Raw genomic sequence first — 20,698 nt, 5'->3', positions numbered from 1 at the left:
AATATAGGTGGTGTTCTTCATAAACACATTCTTGGGGGAAAAGGTCATCGCATGAAGACCAGCATCAGCTATTAAGTAGTCTTTACGTACAGCTTGTTAAATACGTAGCTGGATGTATTCAGGCTTGAATGCAAGATGTCTGTTTACATAAGGCATATGGCTCACAGTTTGGAAAAGCACTGTGGAGTGGATGACTCTGTAAATAATGTCTTCGCCCTAATTTGGAATTAAATTAGCTTAATGTTTTTAGAGTAGTCATTAATAGATGCTTACAAAGTACCATACTGCTAGCAGCGTAACTTCGCCGAATCCTTGGCAATCCTGAAGATACCTGAAGTTGGATGGAGTACAAAAAGATAATTAAGTTAGTGTAGAAAGGGAAGGGGGGAAGAAAGCCCCAAAAAACTGTGGTTGCCTCGTCAGTGAAGTTCTGAAAATGCAGCAGTCTCCCGGGCAGGGATACTTGTGTCGGAGCTGTTGATTGCTTCTGGTTGGTCACTGTTCTGTAACACAGGCAAAGTGTTTTTCCATGGAAAGCAGAGAACAAGAAGGGGATGGTTTGCCCTGATGTCGTAAAACTGTCCTATTGCTAGCTCTGACTTTGGGAACTGGCTTGTTTAGGGTTAACGTGCCCAACAACCAAAATCACAGTAATTTGCTTAGTCTTCAATTACTCGAATTAATTTTTATTTTAAGATCATTTAAGTCTTCATCCTTGTCTCGCTATGCGTGAGCAGCATGGTGGTTCCTTCTGCACCTACCTCCTTGGCCTCTAGACAGAGCCCAGTTTCCTTTCTTCCACAGTGCTGGGCGCCCTCTGTGACGCAGGTGCAGGTATGTATCTCACTCGCTCTGCGCTGGTCTTCAACTTACGGCTTCACTCCAGTCTTCCTGCTGTTCTCAAGCATCCCTTTAAGAGGTGTTTTAAAAGAAGGTTACAATTCAGTTCCCTAGCAAGTGGCTTCGTAGACTTCTGACAGCTTTGTTTCTTGAACATGAAAAGCATGTCTGTGATGCTAAGCTGTTGCGTGTACTCAAAATAGTTTCTGTACACCAGTGAAACAATGAAATGGAAATCCCTTAAAACATAGTTCGCTATCACAGAAAAGATTCTGAAGCATTGTTAGGTTCATACAGGCAGCCAAACAGATCTTTATGTTGCAGGGGAAGTCCAAGCCAACTTCCATGCTGGCAGCTGCCATCCTTTGTGTCCAAGTGACCTGCCTGAAGTGGCTGCTGGCTGGGAAGGGCCCCTGGCTAGATTTAGGTACCTAGCTGTTTGCTGCATCTTTGTGGTGGGGGCTTGCTGCTCAGTTTCTACCAGGTGAGGTACGAGCAGCGAGCCAAGAGGAGATGATTTTGCTGGAAGGCTAAATGGGCATGGAAGAGCTTTATAAAGGCTAGGCCCTCACGGTTTAAATTTTCATTTCAGTTGCTGACCTGTTTGCCTCCAACTTCTTGTCAAAATTAAGTGTGGAAATAGCTTCCTGACATTACTTAAAATGTCACTTACACAAGAGAACTCTTGACTGTGTTATTATATACTAGAGAACTTCAAGGTTTGTTTTGTTGTTCACCTTCATTTTGAGCCTTCCTGTCCCTATTTATCTTTAGAGGCTGTCAGCAGGCACGGCTCTCGCTGGCCTCACTGCCTTGCTGCTCCAGCAGTTATTATTTAGGAAATGTTGTGCTTCGCTTCCCTCCTGAACAGCCACTAGGTTAATGTCTGTGATCTCAGCTGGGTTTGGAAGGACAGTGATGTTTGCTCTGGAAATAAGGGGGGCTATCACCCTGGTACAATGAGGTATGGCACCAATGTTGTGGCACAAAGAGGTCGTCATCTTCAGCTGGATGAGAGCTGCTGAGAGCGAGTGCTACAGATCCCTGACTGCACTAAAATCACTTCATTAAGCAATCTCAAAAGATAAAATACTGGATGATACTGTGTACGTGTGGGCTAGTAGTTCATCAGTGTGGTTTCACTTTCCAGAGCAGAATGGACTGGCTTAGGGAGACCTGATTGTCCATCAATTTTGATAAAAAGGGCTTCCTGTGTACTTTGCTGTGCTCCAGCAGGGCTGTCCACATCGTCTTGTGCCTGACGTAAATCTGCTATTGATTTACTTTGCAACAGAATGAGTCTGCTCAGCTGCCTCCAGCTTGTGTCATGGCGTTACAGGCTGGTGTAGTTTATGTGGCTTAAGCCAAAAAGTTATCTGTGTCATGAAATAGTTGTGAATCCTTTCACCATGATTCTGTAACACAAAATGAATGACTTGGCCTTGTCCATCCGGATGCTCTTGAACTAGATTATCGTGTGGTTAGAAGGCTGTAAAATTGTAATACTGCTTCTCAAAACAATACAGTATGCATTATATATGGGCACTTAAAATGATTTAATGCAGGAAACAGCATATTTTTGCATCTAGAGCTGACATTTTTAGATACCTAGGAAACTTATTTTAAAGCTAGCTTTCTTGTTCTGTGCCATGGCATTGAATAGGATAGAAAAGTTATTGCTGCTTGGCATTTTTCTGGGAGAAATGACTGACATAACTTTTCCTATTTCCTAACGGACAAGGGTAGAGGTGAGTAGTGTTGTCTGGTACATATGACATTGATCCAGGAAATGGAAGAGCAGGTGTGTATCGTGTCTTGTGGATTAACAAGTGCTGCAACCTCAGGCAAGCTATTTTATACATCTCTGCCTGCCTGCTTTTTGTGGGAAAAAATTGCCCTCTCCCTGTCAGTTGTGCCCCTGCTCCGTAGGGAGAACTTCATTTCTCAAGTGCGTAAATATCCTGTCTTCCTTTGCTCCTAAACTAACCGTAAAGCATTTTATTAGGAATGACTTGGGTGTACAATGTCTAATGTATATTGCTGTGAAGAAATCACCTACTGACTGTAGCAATATCCATCAATCAGCCCGTCAGTCCATCCCTAGTGCAAGTAATATCCATTTTTCCTTTTCTTGTAAGTGCCTCATGCAGAGACCATTAATACATTATGATTTATAATAGTGCTGCTACTTTGTGCTTACAAAGCATCTGCATCAGAAGGCAACTGTACTCTGTTATTTGCGTAGATTATGAATTATCATTTTCTAAAATTCATGTAGAAAAAAAATGAGTACTCATGCTTCTGCTTAGTTTCACTTATCAAGAATGCTAATTTTTAAATCCACAGGATGGCAAAGCTGCTTAGTTTCATAGGTTTCAAAGTCATGTCTGTAGGAGGCTGACATTTCTGAAAACTGCAGAAAGGAGCGGAAGCTCGTTTGCTGGTGGTAATGTAAAGAATTACTAGTCGGGGATGTGCAAAAGATTTAAATTATTTATATAAGACATTTGAAAACATAAGTGTTTGCTTTAATTTTCAGCCTTGTGGGCTCATCTGCCTTAAGACCCTCAGGGGTGAGGGAGGTGAGCCCCAACACTTTGAAGGAGTTTTTTTATGGTAGAACATGCCGTTCCATACGGCTACCAGTGCTAATTTTGGAAAACAGCAGTCTCTCAAGGCAGCTGCTGTTTATCCCCGTTTTGTTTTGTTTGTTTTACTTCGCTGATCTCTCCCATCTTTCTGTAGCTTCAGTCATCTGCAAAGGATAGTTTTACATTTTAGACACTTCTGCTCTGGTTGATAGGACAGTTTCTATCCGTGTTTGCATTGGTTCAGCGAGTGGGTAGGTCTCACAGCATGAAAATGTTAGGAACATTTTGAATATTCCTCTCTTGCTTATTTGCAGCTTATCTAAAAACCTGGCTGCCCTGGAAAATTCAAGCGGGACTTTTCTGACAGCTTTTGGTAAGCTCTAGAGTACAAGACCTGCTTTAAGGTGGAGAAAGAGCAATTTAAGAAGCAATTCACAGTGTTTCTTCTGCCTGTGGCAGGTTTTAATAGGAGACCAGTACTACTTCCCTCCTCCAGTCCTGGAGCAAGTTTGGTCTTTTTTGATTGTGGTGTGGGGTTTTTTTTTGTTGTTGTTGTTTGTTTGTTTGTTTTTGTTGGTTGTTTTTTTCCCCAGAAGTTTTCAAAATGAAAATCAATGCTACAAAGGAGTTTGAGGATATTTTTGAAGTGATTGTCTGAAACCAGACATTCACAAAGGTTGTAAACAGGGAGGAGATTTCTGATACCAGAATTTGATAATGGAGAGTACTGAAGCATACAAATGTCAGCCAGTGCCCAGTGGTTAGGAGATGAGGCTAGATAAATTTGTTCTTGGAAACGGAGCAAATTGCTAACCACAAGTGCAGTTAACCATTGGAACAGCTTAGGGAAGGGGAACGGACTGACTCGTTACGTCTCTGCAGTGTCTGTTAAAATCAGATGCTCTTTCTGCTGGAAGATGTGCCTTTGCTCAACTAGAAATAATGCAGCACGTGGAGGAGAGTCACTGGGCGATGTTCTAGAGGCGTTTCAAGCCAGTCGGGTTAGATGACTGTAATCATTACTTCATCCCCATGTGTTGCCCCAGGAAGGTGAATGCCACTGTGCACAGGAGAGCAGGGGTTCTGCGTGTGAAAAACTTAGATGCCATCTCAGTTCCCAGGTAATGCTACTGTCTGAAATCTTATGCCTCCGTTTTCTTACAACATTTAGTATACTTCCCCTGTTAACATGACCTCTATAATATATTGAAAGGGTTTCATAAAGCTGAATCATGATACAAAAGGTGAGGCAGCTGTGGAGGCAAGCAGAATTTGTACACAATCTGTACTCCTAAAAAGGACAGAAAATTCATGGTGATGAGAAGCATTCATGGGATACCAATACTCTTAACCTCGTTTTCCCTAGAACCTGTTATTTATGAAATCGATAGATAATATTGTGAATTAAACCAGTTTTAATGGAAGGGTTGTCAGGTGTTCCGGAGCACCATATTTGTTTCACAGAAAACTAAAAGGAAGGAGATAAAAATTTTTGTTTCATATTGACCAACTGGATAGAGAAAAATAGCTACCTAATCCCTTCTCGAAAAGTTGTATTTAATTCCATTCTTATTGCAAGTAGATTTACGTCATCAGTTTGCATATTCTTAACTCAAAGAAGATTCTACTTGTAGAAGTTGGACAAAATGTAATCCTCCTCTGCACACGGTGAAAATTTGTTGGAAAAGCTCATTTCATCAAAAAAAAAAAAGAAAAAGCTGGTGTTTGCATAGATGGAAAAGCATATCTGATGTCTTTCTACCTGTCTTTTAGATTATGTAGACAATATTTTATTTTATTTTTTTTTAATTCCTCTGTTCGTAGGGTGGGATATGTACTTTTTCAGTGGGAACAGGGGGACTGCTCAGCTGAGTCCTGTGTGCTGCTGGGTGTCTCCCTCCTCAGCTGGTTTGTCCCATGTTCCCTCGTTAATTGTGAATTCTGTAGAGCATCTGCCCTGCTTGGCAGGTGTTTTATGAAAATATCCCTCCTGCACAAACAGTACTTTGCTACAGTTTGTCTTAAGTAATTGGAATTTTCTTCCCTGCTGGGACTTGATAGCTGTCTCTTTTTCCCCTCGTTTGTTGGTTGGTATCTAATTCTTCGCTTTGCTGATCTAATGGCTTTTTGTTGTTGTTTTGCCTTGGCTTTTAGTCAGTGGTCAGCAAGCGTCCTAGTTTGTAATAGGGATTGGCAACTGTATAAATTATTTAAAATCAGGACAGGTTCAGAAAATGGTGAACAAAAGGCGGCTGTCTCTTTAAAGAGTGCAGTTTGATCGGAGCATCAGCTCCATCCCCTGAGGACAAAGGCAATTTTGATTTGTGGGGCCCGGGAGTCCCTCACTTACACGATCCGTCTCTGCTTCTGCATGTGTAAACCTGTAAAATGCTCTTTTGTGTAGAATAAATCAAGTGCTACAAATCCTGTACAATTAAATGTGACCCCTCAGAAAGTCACAATGACAAGTCCTCGTTGCAGAGCTGTGCAGAGCAAGCCCGCTGTCTAGACAGAGCAGAATTATTTTCCATTTCTCTCTCGCTCAAAAAAAAAATCGACCATTAGCACTGATGACTTCTTTGAGCCCCCCTGAACGCTGCTCTCCCTTACCTCTTTCTTATTTGCTCTGTTGCAGCCGAGGCTGAAGCGCCGCGGGGCTGCCTGCTGCTGAGGAAGAGGAGCGGGTCCCTGTAATGCTGCTGCTGGCAGGCAGAGGCAGATTCCATTATTGCCGATCAATGCTGCCGCCATGCAGGAGGAGGGGAGAGGGAGGGGTGGGAGCTTCCTATTCACAGATTGATCAACCTGCCATTGCATGAACAAATTCATTGTAAGAAAGGCTGGGATGCTGTTATAATAGCTGGAGCACGAAAGGGGTTGCAAACAGGGGAATGCAGGCTCTTCGGGAGTGAGGAGGGTATTTAAATTGCCTCTAAGCTTTGATTTTTCTTTTGGCATAAAGCATAAAGCCTGAGCCTACAAACAAAGCCAACACTCTAAGGGATGGTAGGGATATATTACACTTAGCTGATGAGCTATTTCACTTACTTGTTTGAGCTTCTTCAGCTCTGAGATCTGTTTCTTCTTTTTATTTAAACCGTTTCCGTCATAACCTGCAACCTCTTTTGGATTTTCAGACCTTGGTTTCCCCTGCTCCCCTTTTTTGCCTTCTTTCTGTTCCTGGTTGGACTGAAACCTGACACAAAGGGACAACAAGTACAGATCTCACTTTCTGCTCCCACCCATGCCTGCTGTGTCAGGATGGGCTGTCAGATGTAGGGCTGAGAGAGCAGGGCAGGATCACGCTCTCGTGTTGTCAGTGTAGCCAACAACTGGAGTACTGGAATCCCAAGACCATCCGCTCCTCCCCACCCTTCCTACCCTGCTTCGTTCACTTACTGAGTTCTGTATGGAAAAGTTTTCTGGCTGGAGAATGAGTCTTCTTTCTCCTGGCGATGTGGCCGAATGGCTGGATAGCAGCACAGAAGAAGAGAAAAGCCTTCTCTCATTTCTTGGTACGGTACGGTGCTAATTGTTGTTTCGTTGTTGTTGTTTTTTGTTGTTGTTTACATTTTACTGGCAAGCCTTTACTACTTTCACTGCACTTAATTTCTTCAGTCCTTCAGTTACTTGATGTTACGTCTTTTAAAGCGTTTGAATTATAAGTAGTTATTAATTAAACCTGGCTAGAATCTGCTTAAAATAGCTGCAAGTGCAAAGGTCAAGTTAGAAATAGGCATGTGCCATCTTAATATGGCAGTAAATTGTTTCTGGACTAAAAAGTGTTTCTTACTAGCCTGTTTTTCTCCTCTGTGCCATTTGACCAGCTGATCACTATGTCAGAGGGAGAACCCCCACTCTACTTCTACTCGTTGCTGTCAGGATGTCTACAACTTTATTTTGCAGCCGTGTGATGCTAGTAAGATAAATCAAAGAGGAGACTTCGCTGAAAGTTTTGCTTCTCCAGAGAAATGTCTAGATGCGTTTGGAATAAAAATTTCAGCCAAGGGATCAGATACTTCTCTAGTCCAGAAATTAAATCTGGGGAGCACAATCAAACAATCCCGTGCTCTGTTTCTGCGTACTTACACATAAATTTAACTGTATTCAAGTAGAAAATTGAAACTACTTTTATTTATAGTCCAGCGTAAATACCAGTAAAAGCCTGAAAAATGTTTTAAACAGCATTCACACAAAGAAGCTGATTATTGTTTTGTCTCTCCCTTTCAGCTGTTGCTATGTCAAGCTGTTGTTATTTGTTTTTGTTCTTTCAGTGTCAGCTCCATAAATCATTCCTTCTCACTCTTTCACATTTTGTTGTTCGCGGGATGCTTTCATTCTCTTCTGATAATTTCCAGGTTCCAAGTTGCTCAGACAGGAAGCCCGATACATATCCCCTTTTCCTGTTGATGGACTATTTAAAGTCATTTGTTTGCTATAACACTTTTTTATTTTTGCCAAGATGCAGTAGTCACCAGTGTGGAACTTTGTCAGTCAAGTAGGCAGCAGCCAATCTAGTGCGTTTTGCCCACTTTTGTTCTCCATCCAGACCCCAGGGCAGCTCCTGGTGTTGCTATACTTTTTCCAGTAGACAGCATTTACAATGTTCCCTCTATGGGAAACAGTTCTCTTGCTTAGCAGGTCCGGAGAAGTACGGAATGTGGGAGGAAAGGAAGTGCTCCCAGATCTGTTAGTATTTGCTAATTACTTCATCACTATGTGCCGTGGACTTCTTTGGGAATATCACATCGAATGGGAGCAGGGACAAGGGGATGCATGGACTGGGCTCCAATGCTATTCTTCCCAAGACTGTTTCCCCCCCTTACATGTAGGCCTGCATTCACGTTTTGTTCCACACCAAGAGGTCCTCAAGATGTCTTCTAAACCTCACCCCAGAAATGTCAGGGAGTATTTATTCAGCATGGAGTCTGGAGGATGTAACAAAACTGAGCTATTTTTGCCTCCAAGCCTGTGTTAATTAAAATCATCTCTTTTGTTTTAAGGAGGCACCAATTCCAAATCATAGAATTAGAGAATGCTGTCCTAAGTCCAGAGCCATACTAAAGGTTTGATGGCATCCATCAGTTATCTCCTATACATTGAGTTTTTATTTCTTGTGTGTTCATAGCAATAGATTTTATTGCCCAAGGGCAAGATCCTGCCAGAGTGAGCAAGAGGTAGTGTAGCTTAGAGCAGGCTTCTGGCCCATTGAGAGGCACAGCGGAGAGCTGCAGAGCTTCAATTCCCCAAGAGCCAGTGACAAGTGAGGATATCCCAATAACCAGAGCAAAGGATGGCTTTTTAGAGAATGCCCCGATTCACAGCCTTTTTGCAGAGAGTAAAAGATGATTTCTGAAAGTTGTGGCTTGAGGCTGTTGTTTAATAATGAGGATAATAAATACTGGTATCATAATATTGTGTGTCTAAGTCATAAGCCTCTCAAAAATGACACTGTGGGAACAAGTTTCCATTCATCAGCTGATCTGTGTTAATTGTCTGTGTGCAATCTCTCTGCAGCAAACACAAGGTAATTTGAATTAGCAGGGCCAGTCCAAGATCATTAGGAACTAACGAGGACATCAGCATCTCCAGGTCAAGTGTGGTGGTAGCTCCTCGTGTCTGCTTCTGTGTTGGCCGGCAATTTATACTGCTGTGCCTGGAGTCAACCCACGCAGGAGATTTTCGAGGCTGATGCACGAGGAGGGTAAAAAAGGGCAAGTATTCCAAATTTCATGTGGCTGGACATGTCATACAGAGGAGATACTGAACAGCTAGGGATGCACATATGCTTCATTTCTGACTTGTATTTGCAGAGCTGGAGGATTCTTTCCACCGCCTCAGAGTGAATGCATCAGTCTGATAACAGCTGATGATGTACTCACTAAATGCCACGTTCAATTTCTTCAGAACATTCTGCGTAAAGGGACTGTGATAGTCAGTACTTGAAAGCCAATTTTTTTTTTATCTTCTGTGATATTCTTGCCCTTTCTTCCAGCCTCATCTGTGCATTCATCTGCTTTGCTTGTTAGGTCTTGTCTTTCAGACTGAACGCCTCAAGAATCGATGACTTTAATGTCTTTTAAGTGACTTCAACTGTAGGTTGCTCTCTATGCACTTTCTGAATTGGGCACTAATTCAATTACATTTTTTTAGATGCCAACACAATGCAAGTGTCTAACCAACAGAATTACCTGTATGCAAATTAAAATCATTGATATTTACCTGGATCATCTTGCAAGACTTGTCTGATTGACTCAGTCCTCCGTAAAGCACAGGATCTTCTTTTAAAATCCCTGCTAATGGACTGAGAGAGGTTTTGATCATAATTGGTATCTAGTAGTTGTTTGATGATAGAGTTCTATAGCTTTGTGGGGTTTCCTTTGTGTTTCCCTTTCCAGACTTGGGAGCTTTTGTGCAGTGTAGTGTGCTGTAGCTGTGACTGTTGTGTTCTCTCAGACTTACTTCTTCTGGCTTTTTTCCTCCTGTCTAGTTATCTAGATAAATGTGGAAGAGCTATCAGTGCAAATTTCAATTTTCTCCTTTAAGTAGCACCTGGTGGAATTTGCATAATGTATTTGAAATACAAGTTTAGATTTCAGGAGTTAGTACAGATCATATTTTTTGAGTTTGCTTTTAGTCTAGGCTTTTTACACAGGCATTTAATTAATTTTTATAACAGTCTGTGAATTGCACCAAAGTCTGAATTTTCCCCGAGTGAGTAAAATGATAGAGAAAAATGCTCCAAGATAAAAACTTAACAGTTTTATTTATTTTTATATGAGGCTTCCTATTTCATTAGGTAATGAGCATCTTTCAGATGAGGTTTAGATGTATCTTTTTTTTTTCCTCATTCCTTCTTATATTTCTCCTAACACTTGCTTTCTTCCTGCTTTTTATTACTCCCTGTAATTTTGTCAGCTGGCATAGGTATTTTCTCCAACGTAGAAGAAACAGTAAGTAAATACTGACTGCACCCAAGATCTTTCTCATTAGAGCTGTCACTTGAGCACTTTGAAACAACCCTAAACGGACAATGAGACAAAAATAACCTCTTCTGTCCTGATGAAGTCGTGAATGCCATAATGTTACACTCAGTTAATATGCTGTAGGTGCTGTGTGTGTGTGCATATGCGCATCGATATGTAGATAGACAGAGGTACATGAGGAAACCAAACCATCGGGACTGAATGGGTACCCTCACTGCTTACAGACTGCAGTAGGTGATCAGCAACTCACAATGGAAGTAGTTAACAAAAATGTAGTAGAGCAGAAAGGCAGTATCTGTACTTGGCTTTGTAGTTTTTCTGCCCTGCAAGCCAAAAGTTTTAGTGTACTGTCTTTGTAAAGTAAGGAACAACCACTGTAGTTGCTGATTGTGAAACACTGAATGTCACTGTTTGTCGCTGTAGTAAACCACTCAGCTGGTGGTTACATTAATGAATAACATCTTCAAAAACTAGCTCCAGCGGCAAACCTGTAAGTGCTCCAACTCTTCCAAGCTTAGATTTAAGCCCATTATTTCTTGAAGTGTGTTTGTAAAAGAAATACAAAGTCACAAAAAGTCAAGTGTTGCTGGTTTTTGTGTATTTCTCTTGTAGCTAATCTGTAAGACTAATTGGCCTTTTGACAGAGGAGAAAATAGTGCTGAAGATGGCCTTGAAATCCTTTAGTGCGTTCTAATCCATTGCCACGTCTGCAGTAGGGTTTCTTCTGTCTGCCTTCATTGTGAGAAGCACTTGTCTAGACCCTTCTTACAAATCCTAAACGACAAAGGTGCTTTTTCACAACCTTTCTCAAGATACTCTTTTGTTTTCATCCTCTAGGATTTGATTATTTTATCTGAGGATAATTACTTCAACATAAGTTTAATTTCCAAATAAATAATCACCCAGAGGCCCATCAAGGATAACTTACTTAATTTGCATGCCTTATTTTCTTAATGCACTTCTTCCCTCCTGCCTTGTAAGGCTTATCACACTCTAATAGTGCTTTGTTTCAAATTAAGAAAGCTGTAAGCTATTTGGGGCAGAAACAGTGTCTATTCAGTACTTAGTCCAGCCAGGCTGCAGCCTGGTAATAGACCTCTAGGCATTACTGTATTTGAAATGTATAATAAGCTGTCCATGCAGATTAATTTAGAAAATGGCACGGCTGATAGGTAAATAATTAGATGGTTTGCCCACTGGGGTAACTACTGCTGAGAGAATGGTTCAAGATTTAAAGCAACAACAACAAACTTTGCTTTACAAGAAAACAAGGCATAGTGTGTGTAGCTCATTGGACCTTGCTTACATAAAAAGGCTAATTGCAGGATTGTTTGACTGTTAAGGTAATGCTCCAACCAGCAGCAATAACCTTGTTCTCCCAGGGAGTGCCAAGGCAGCTATCAAAAGGGGGGTGAACATTTGGGTTGGGTGCTGTTTTGGTTGGTGTCAAGTGGGGACATTTGAATACAGTTGCACCTGAGAGGCAGTCTTTGGGAATGGTTGACTCTGGGTAGGTAATTGGTAGTATTGAATTGGTTTTGTGTTTATCAGATGCTTGTAATTAAGCTAGACTTGAGAGGCAGGATACGTTGATTCTTTTTATGAATCATATTCTCTATCCCCTCTAGTCACAGACCAAGGTACCGTCGTATCAGGATGTGCACAGATGAAAAAAATGGAGGTCCCAGTCTCTGAAATCCTACTGAATCTTTCTTTTGTTGTCCTAACAAGGAGATGATACACACCAGCAGCCTGCCCCCTTCCCAGAAAAGACAACACACAGATTTCAAAGAAAGATTATTTGGAGAATGAGTACGAGGATGGGATTTTTGCTCAGCACTACCTATGTCTTGGGAAAGAAATACAAATTTGTTGTCAATTGTCTGTCTTTGGCTGTTCAAGGTAGCCTTTCACAAATCCGAATCTTCCGTGATCATCAGAACTGAGGATGTCGTAGCAGGTCAGCGCTAAGCCATGTGCTGTTGTGAACTGCTGAAAGTCACAATTGAACATAGGTGTAGTGCCAGGCCGAGAGCTTTATCTTAGAAATGCTGGACCTGCTGCCGTGGCATGGATGGGCTCGCCTGTTGGCTGCTGTGACAGAGGCCAGTACCAGCCCCTGTGAGTAACGACAGATGGGAGCTCATCTTGCTGATGCATTTTCCCCTTTTCTGCATTCCTAGGTAGGTCCTTGGGACTGCTTCGAAGTCACCCTTGTGGACTTTGTTAGCAGGAGCTCTCAGACCTGGAGGTGCTCTCGCAAGTGCTGGGAGGACACGAGCGCGGTCCAGACGCGTGGTAGGGCGTCCTGCTGCGGCCGTGTTCGTTCCAGTGCCTTGCCCTTCGCAGAGTCAGGGAGACCCCTGCAATCTTTGTTTCTGTGACCTTATTTACAAGTTCAGTAGCTTCATTCTTTTCACTCTAACCCCTGAGGATGTTTCTTTGTTCCTGATTGTTTCTCCTGCCCTTCTCCAATCCATTTCTAATTCACAAAAATTGAGATAGAGTAGCAAGAGCTGTCCTGCAAAGCTGGGAAGTTTGTTTCATCTTTCCTCCTGTCATTCTGAGAAAGAGCTCTTCACAGCAGAATACAAATTCCCGCAGCAGCGAGGTTTTGGATTTCAAGTGGCCGGAGCACTAAGCTGTAGGAAATCCAGGAGTCCGAGAGCCACATCCCGACTGGAGGTCATTGAGGCTGCGGCCCAGACAGTTGCCTTCAAAGCAGGGCAGTCACTGCAGCTGCTTATCAAAGAATCTTTAGGGTTGGAAAAGCCCTCCAAGATCATCAGGTCCAACCATCACCCTACCACCAATATCACCCTCTAAACCATGTCCCTAAGCATCATGTCCAAACTTTCCTTGAACACCCCCAGGGACGGTGACTCCACCACCTCCCTGGGCAACCCGTCCCAATGCCTGACTGCTCTTTCTGAGGAGAAATTTCTCCTAATTTCCAACCTGAACCGCCCCTGGCTCAGAGCTACCTTCTATCCAACAAAACAAGCCCGAGTGCTTTAGTGGAGAGGGAGTGGGGCAACAAGAAGAGGTTGGGAGAGTTCCCTTCCTTGTATCCCTGGGCACTTCAGAGGCATCTGCCATGGCGGAGAAATTGCCTCAGCTAATTGGTGTATGTTACCATGTAGTGTGTAAATATGTATTTACATAAATATTTATTTACATAAATGTTACTGCATATCATCGATATATGAGGGGATAGATTAAAGGTGCCCCATAGGGATGTTTACAACTCATTTCTTTGATGGATTTTTTTAAGGTTGAAAAGGGGAAGATCTTTTTTTTTTTTTCTCCCCCAGAGATTGAGAGGGGATGAGAAGGGTTTCAGACTGTTTCTCCATAGAAACAATGTGATTTATTTGTAGCCCTGGTCCCTGAGAGTGAGCAGTGCTGAGAGCAATTGTAATTTAATACTGAGCCTATATGAGGTGCATTGATTTTTACAGCAGGTGAAGATTATGCAAGAGTAGCCTCTAGCATTGCTTGTGGAGCCGGAGAGGGAACTGTCTAATTTTTTGCTCAGTGATGACAGTATAGATTTTTTTTTTTTACACAACTCAGCAAAAATTCTGTTCTAAGGATGTCGTGGCAGAATGCCGTTAGTTTCTGATTTTGAGTTAGCATCTCTTGACAATTCTGCTCTATCTAGGGCCTTCAGTTTCCTGGGGACTGAGCAAGTTGTCTATTTGCTCTTGCTTTTTGGAAGGGGAAGAGAAGGTAGTTTTATTTTTAGTTTGTTACAGGCGCCTCGTGAATATTCCATTTTCCCTTCCCCATTCGATATGCTTCTGTGGTGGTCTGAGAACAGGAGAAACTCATTTCAGTGATGGAGCCCCAGTGGTTTATTTGCCGAGAACCTGAATCGTTCCTGGACAGATGTGGTGGGAAGAGGGAAGGCGAGGAGAGCCGGGCACGTTCCTCGGTGCAACTTCAGCTCCGTTTGCTTTAATCAGAAACTTCTCCTGATCTCCCTGTCTCGAAGAACGACCACCTAGTGTTGAAAATCGCGGGGAATTCGGGCTCCTGTTTTCATTTATGACTCAGCAAAGTTAACAGACTGTGTTAAATTACTGAAGCAGCTTTGATGTGATTTCCGGTGTGTGAGAAGTGGAGAAAGTCAAGCCTATTACGTTACTCATTACTATTCAATCTAAAATAAAAGGTGCTCGCTTTACTCCCGGGTTCCAAGTGAATATGTCATTCCCGTTTGCTTTCATTACATTTAAAATGAGAACAGCAAAAGCCATCATTTAAATCCGACGTAATATGGCTCTCTTTGGGAGAGCTGTGCTTACAGGAGCTGCAGGAAATAAGTTTTTCTTCTTAGGGGAAGGGGGATGCTAGTGTCGGTGTAGGAAAGCACATTTTCGGATGAAACCAGCTGCCTCTGCAGAGGCTGCTGAGGGAGCAGGGCTGACCATTACACAGAAACCCTGGTCTAGCACTGGCCCCGCTCCAAGCATTTTGTTCTCCAAAGGTGCCCTGACAGGGACTTACCCTCCAGCACCGGGCAGGCGATGCCTCCTGAGCTGTACGGGAAAGTGCCCGATGCTGCTCGTCAGCCGGAGGAGAGGAAAGCAGCATCGCTCCCTGAAAGCAGCATCGCTCTGTCGCCGTTACCGGGAGCTCTGACAGCCCATGATTTACTTGTTCGGGGCGAGCGGGGCTCATGCATCATCCTCGCGGTCAGCAGCAAGCTGTCTGCCCTGCCCATTTCCCAGGGGTGGCTGCAGTGAGCCTTACACTTCGCTCCGGAGCCCAGGTTAGGAGGCTCTTCTCCCCGCTTGCAGTCCTCTCCCCATCGATGGTTACAAGCAGATCGAGAGGCTGAGTGTTAGCAGTCTGGTTTTTCAAAAGATAAATAGCTACAGCGTGAGACACTAATACTGCAGGGTCTAGATTTCTTAGCCTCTCGTTCAGTATGCTCCATTTTGTCTTTCTTCAAGCATCCATGGGAGATACGTATTATAACTCTGGTGACATGAAAATCCAGAATGCAAAGACACCACAAGTAATATTATCCCTGAAGAAGGCTTTTCTCGGTTTTTCTTCGGTTATTTTGAGAAAAGCGCTGTTCTCGTGGCACCAGCTGGCTGTATATCTCTGTAAACCCTTTTTGCTGCTGTGAATCAGGATATACAGTAAAATTTGCTGTCACGGAGGGAAGCCGGCAGTTGGGCGTCTGTTAATAGCCTGAAAGTAACTAATGAGGATGTGCAGTCGGAGCGATTGATTGAATAGCTGCAGTCCTGTGTGTTTCTTTTTCACTTGCTCGCTCACTTGCTCTCCGCAAGCTGTGGGAAGGGAGGGGAGCAGAGACCCAGCTTTCTCCTAAGTGGAAGTAGCACGGATCCCCAGGGCCAGGAGGCCAGGAATGGAAGTTTAAGCTGCATCTGTCTTTGAAAGGAACACGGCAGGAGTCAGAATGTCACTGGCTGGAGTCGCCGTTTATTCCTTTTCTTTAGGATTCAGAGGATAACAATAGACTTTCTGCTAGGAAGTGATTTTTTCCCTCCCTGTGTTAGGATGTTTTGTGAAGCTGGATTCCTTTAAGGCTGGCAATTGAGCCGGAGATGGGCAGCAGTTGCGATAAAGGTATCTGTGTCTGTGTGTATGTGTGTGTGTATCTGGCTAGGCATAAAAAAGCATGTACGTGTAGTATACGTGTGTCTGTATGCCAGATTTTTAAAAAAATACTGTATATACTTTGCAAGTCAATAGACTCAGATAGAAGCATATCTTTTATGAATATTTGTGCTCATCGGATCAGCCTGCATGGATTTGAGATGCCAGAGTCGTGTCTTAGTAAGGTCATATTGCCAGAATGAGAAGTTGACCTATTTTTTTTTTTTTTATCTGCAGAGATATATATGTCATAATACCCGGGTTGTTACAAGTCTTCTGGTGGTTGTAGGGTTTGAGCAAGTTGTGTGGTCATAAAAGACTGAACTTTGACCTCTGTCAAATTGTGTTCAGCTGTGACTAGAATTGAATTTCTCTGTGGCTTCATTTTAGTTATCAGTTAATTACTGCGTTGCTTATGTAGAAAAGAATAATTTAAAGTTCTCTGAATAGTATCTCACAAACAGTGATATATGTTTGGGTGTTGATCTTTACCAGCACTTTTCATGCCTATTGCATCCAATCAAGTCAGATTCGCAACCTTGAATCTGTCAGTGGAAATGCTGCTGTAATTTAGGGAGTAAATAAGACCAAAAAAAAAAAAAGGTGAGTGTAATTCAGCAGTTTAGTACGCACTGGAAACTTTGCTGAGGAGTCTGTCCTGTACAGCATAAAATTCCCCACCCCCCTGCACCCATTCACCCTGTTTTTCTTTTCTTCCTCAGAGGTCCCAGCAGAGAGATCTCCTCGCAGACGGAGCATCTCCGGGACCAGCACATCTGAGAAAACCAACTCCATGGATGCTGCAAACACTTCTCCTTTCAAAGTACCAGTAAGTGTGCCTTTTCTGCAAAGGAGGAATTTTTTCTCATGGAATAAGAGGAGGAGATGAAAATATCAACAGGACTCTGAAAAAAATGAGTATTTACTTAATATTTCCAGTTGACCAAGAAGTATTGGTATCAACTGTCATGTATTATAGATGAAATTTCTGGTAGATCTATAGCTTGCTTATTTTCATTGGATTGATCTGAAGTTGCAAATAATGAAACATCAGTTTAAATATGGGCAGCGACCTATATAAATACTTTTGAAGTCGTCGCCAGGGATTGCATTACATATTCAATTTTTGACTAGGCAAAAACTTCCTTTATGTTGGTGATAGCATGCTATTTTTCCCTCAAGTCAACAAACTACATAGAAAATTGAAATGTATTTATAGTTTACTCGGAAGCTGGTGAAACCTCTGCAGGTGTGTTAATTGCTCTTTATCTCTTCAGCTTTTGTTGTGAGTTCAGCTGGCTGTGAGTCTGCATCAGATGTTTTAGGCTAAAATGTGGATTTTCTTGCCCGTGTCAGTCTTTGGTCAGTTTATCCAAGAACACAAAGGCTTTTCTATTATTAGACCGAGGGCAAATGCTTCAAGTTAAAATGAGATGCTCAGTTTTATCATCTTTTAACAATAGTTATTCATGGTTTAAAATATCTTACTTGAATGTTGCATATCGTTTCATACCCCTCTTTTTTTTTTTTGGCTAGAAATCTGTCTCATTTAAAGCCGGGGGTGGGGGGGGAAGTTATCTAGAGAATGTTGTCTCTTCTTAAATTCTGTGTGGACATGGATACCATTTCTGTACCTCAGAAATGTTCTTTCCTTGTTTTAGATAACATTCATCCGTTTTAAGCACACTTCTTAGCTCACTTTGGATCCAAACGCATGTAAAAGTTGTTTTTTTGATTAAGTTGTACACTATGTCATCTCTAAAAAATAAGAATTTAAAAAGAAACAGCTAAGGATTTGATAGGAGCTATTTAAATTATAAAAGGGTTAAGGCTGTCCAGAGTGTATATAGAATATATGATGTCTAAAACAACCTGTAAACTCAGGATTTAATGGAATTGAGAAGTGGAATAGAGCAAAGGGCTATTTCACAACCTGGTTGCTTCCTAACTTCCGTCATTCAGGGGTGAGTATACTGACTATCCATCCTTGGTTCCTTTTTAGAGTCATAGAATAATATAGATTGTAAAAGACCTCTGGAAGTCTCTGATCCACCCCCCTCTTTTAAGCTGGACCAGCTTCTATCAGGCTGCTGAGGGTGTTCTCCGGGCAGGTTTTGAAAACCTTCAGGGGTGCAGTTGTGCAGCCTTGCTGGACAACCTGCTCTGATGTTTGGCTGTTCTCATTGTGAAGAATATTTCTTTTGTAGAGGCTTTCTTGTCAGATCATACTTTGAACTTCTAGTATCAATAGATTATTATCAATAATGATAGTGTCGATTGATACTATTTTAATCTAGTTAGAAAAATAACTGAAATAGCAGTTGAAATAGACTATATTGCTTAGTCTTGGAGAGAGAGAGAGCTTTGGGGGAAATCTTAGTAATGTGTATAAATGCACGATAGAAGGGAGTAAAGAAGACGGAGCCAGGCTCTCTTCTTTGAAGAAGAGGTAATAGGTGCAAATTGAAATGCAAGAAATTCCATTTAAATGTAAGAAAAAACCTCTTTTAGTGTGAGGGTGATTAAACACTGTAACAGGTTGTCTAGAGAGGTTGTGGAGTCTCCATCCTTGAAGATGTATTCAAACCCCAGCTGGACACAAGGCCCTAAGTACCGTGCTCTACTTGGCTCTGCTTTGAGAAGGGGATTTGACTAGATGGCCTCCAGAGGTGCCTTCCTACCTCGGCTGTTTTGTGCTCCTGTCTTCCATCACTTCAATGATCTGTTTTCTGGTCAGAAAAAAAGGGTTTTGGTCTAGTTAGATGTGAAGTTACCACAAGAATATTCTGTTATGTCAAGTTCTGAGATTTTTATGCTGACCCCATATGGTCCATATAATACCAGGAGGATTTCTGAACTCGGAGAGGCTTCAGAAGTCCTAGCTGCTCTCACCTTCATTTATAAGAAATTCTCTGTTTTCTTTGTCTTCATCTATAAGTAATTGTCCTAGCCTGTAGATCTACGCACGTGTTGTGGTGGTAGCCTGCATCTAACAACTGCGAGCTACTTATCAGAAGTGCTTGTTTACTATCTCTACTGTTTATTTTATCTCATTTTTTTCTTTGTTCCCCTTTTTTGGACATTGTTGTTGTTGTTGATCCCATCTTTAAGTAATGTTTTAACATTTCCCTAATTCTTGTCTAAGAGTTTTGCAGTACTTCTTAGCTCCTTCCCCCTTCAAAACAAGAACTTTGCAGAATGGTCCTCATTTCCCCTGGCAGTTTACTGGGCTTTTTAGGACTCTGGCAAAGAGGCTCAGGAAGCAGTACATAGCTGCCTTTCTTGGGCATAAACCAGCAAAAAACTAGAAGCTATTTGTGCCACGTGTAGCTGGTATTATGCTGCTTTGTCTGTCCAGCCACCTGTATACCCAGGAGCATAATGCACCCTCCTGTCTTTCTCACAGGGACAAGGCTTCTGGCTTTGGAGGTTTTGTTCTGAATAGTCCATTTATACGCCGGTACTCCTTAGCAGGTTGTGGTGCAGGTGGGGGCTGAGATCACCCTTCTTTAAAACAGGCCAACTTCTGATCTGTTTAAAAGAGCAAGCTGCAATTGAAGTCAGATCTCTTAAGCATACAGATGAGCTCAAACCAAAACTCCTGAAATAAAATACCCTGCTAACTTTGTGGATTAGTGCAGATCTAATGAGTGGATGATAAGACAGGGAGAGGACGAATCATGTTTCTTCCTTTGATTTTTACATTAAGAATTCACCAGCTTTCAGGAGGAGGTGGATAATCTGGACACCTTGTGGAAGTCTCCGACTACTGGTCTGAGAAGAGCTCCAAGTGAAGGACGTAAGGGGTGCCTATGATGGCTTTAAAAATCTTTTTATGAGGTCATCTTTATTTGACAGGGATTTATTGTACACGTAATAGAAATGAATAATCAGAGGAGTTATATTTTTGTTTTTCCAAACATTGACACCCACACTGTGAGTTGGGGGGCTAAAAGCAGCTGCAGGGTAAGTGCTGTTTCAGTTATTCTTTCTGTGGACCTGCCTCTGTGCCATACCTCTTCTACACCCTGCTTCAACTTCCGAACAGAAAGCAGCTTAAGGCAGGGGACAGCTTAACCTTCTTCCATACCGATGAAAAATTATGCTGAGACTTCCATAATAAGTTGCTTTTACAGCTTTTTAAGTTTGCCTCTTAGAAAAGCTATTTAGAAACTGTCTTCTCAGTTGGGCAGTGGCTTCCAGCATGTTCTGTGCCATTTTTTTCCCTTCAAACACCAGGCAGTGATACTCACTCAGAACAAGGCATCTGTTTTTTTAATACTGCTAATTGGCATTTGTTTGGCATCTGGAATTTTGATTCATAACAGCATAATGGCCTTTAAGCGAACATTTCCTTGACGAGACATTTTTTAAGTAGTCTCTTCAGTGGCAGCGGTCAATGAAGGATTTATTTTAAGGGGCTGACGTGTAAAGTTCAGGAAATTTGCCTTCTTACCTCTTGCATGTGCACTGGAGGAAAAGAGATTTAAGCTCCCTACTGTGTGAAAAGTGTGATTTCAGTAGTTATACTCTTTCTCAGGACTAACCACTTGTGGACCAGTATGTGGAACATGCTTGTTCTGGTTTTGTCCCACCAAGGGGAATACGGCGGGTTCTGCTGATGCTGACGTTGTACAAGCC

The 20,698-nt window shown here is 42.2% G+C and overlaps 1 protein-coding gene across 1 annotated transcript in view; it reads left to right on the top strand.

Annotated features, from left to right (window-relative positions):
- RASAL2 (RAS protein activator like 2) overlaps positions 1-20,698 on the top strand; it is a 119,173-nt gene that overhangs the window by 52,207 nt on the left and 46,268 nt on the right. The window contains 1 exon segment of the mRNA XM_040566409.1: positions 16,780-16,886. Coding sequence (XP_040422343.1) covers positions 16,780-16,886 — 107 coding nt within the window.

The sequence above is a fragment of the Cygnus olor genome, chromosome 8, assembly GCF_009769625.2.
Source record: "Cygnus olor isolate bCygOlo1 chromosome 8, bCygOlo1.pri.v2, whole genome shotgun sequence".
NCBI lineage: Eukaryota > Metazoa > Chordata > Aves > Anseriformes > Anatidae > Cygnus > Cygnus olor.
This window is presented reverse-complemented; position numbering and strand designations above follow the sequence as displayed.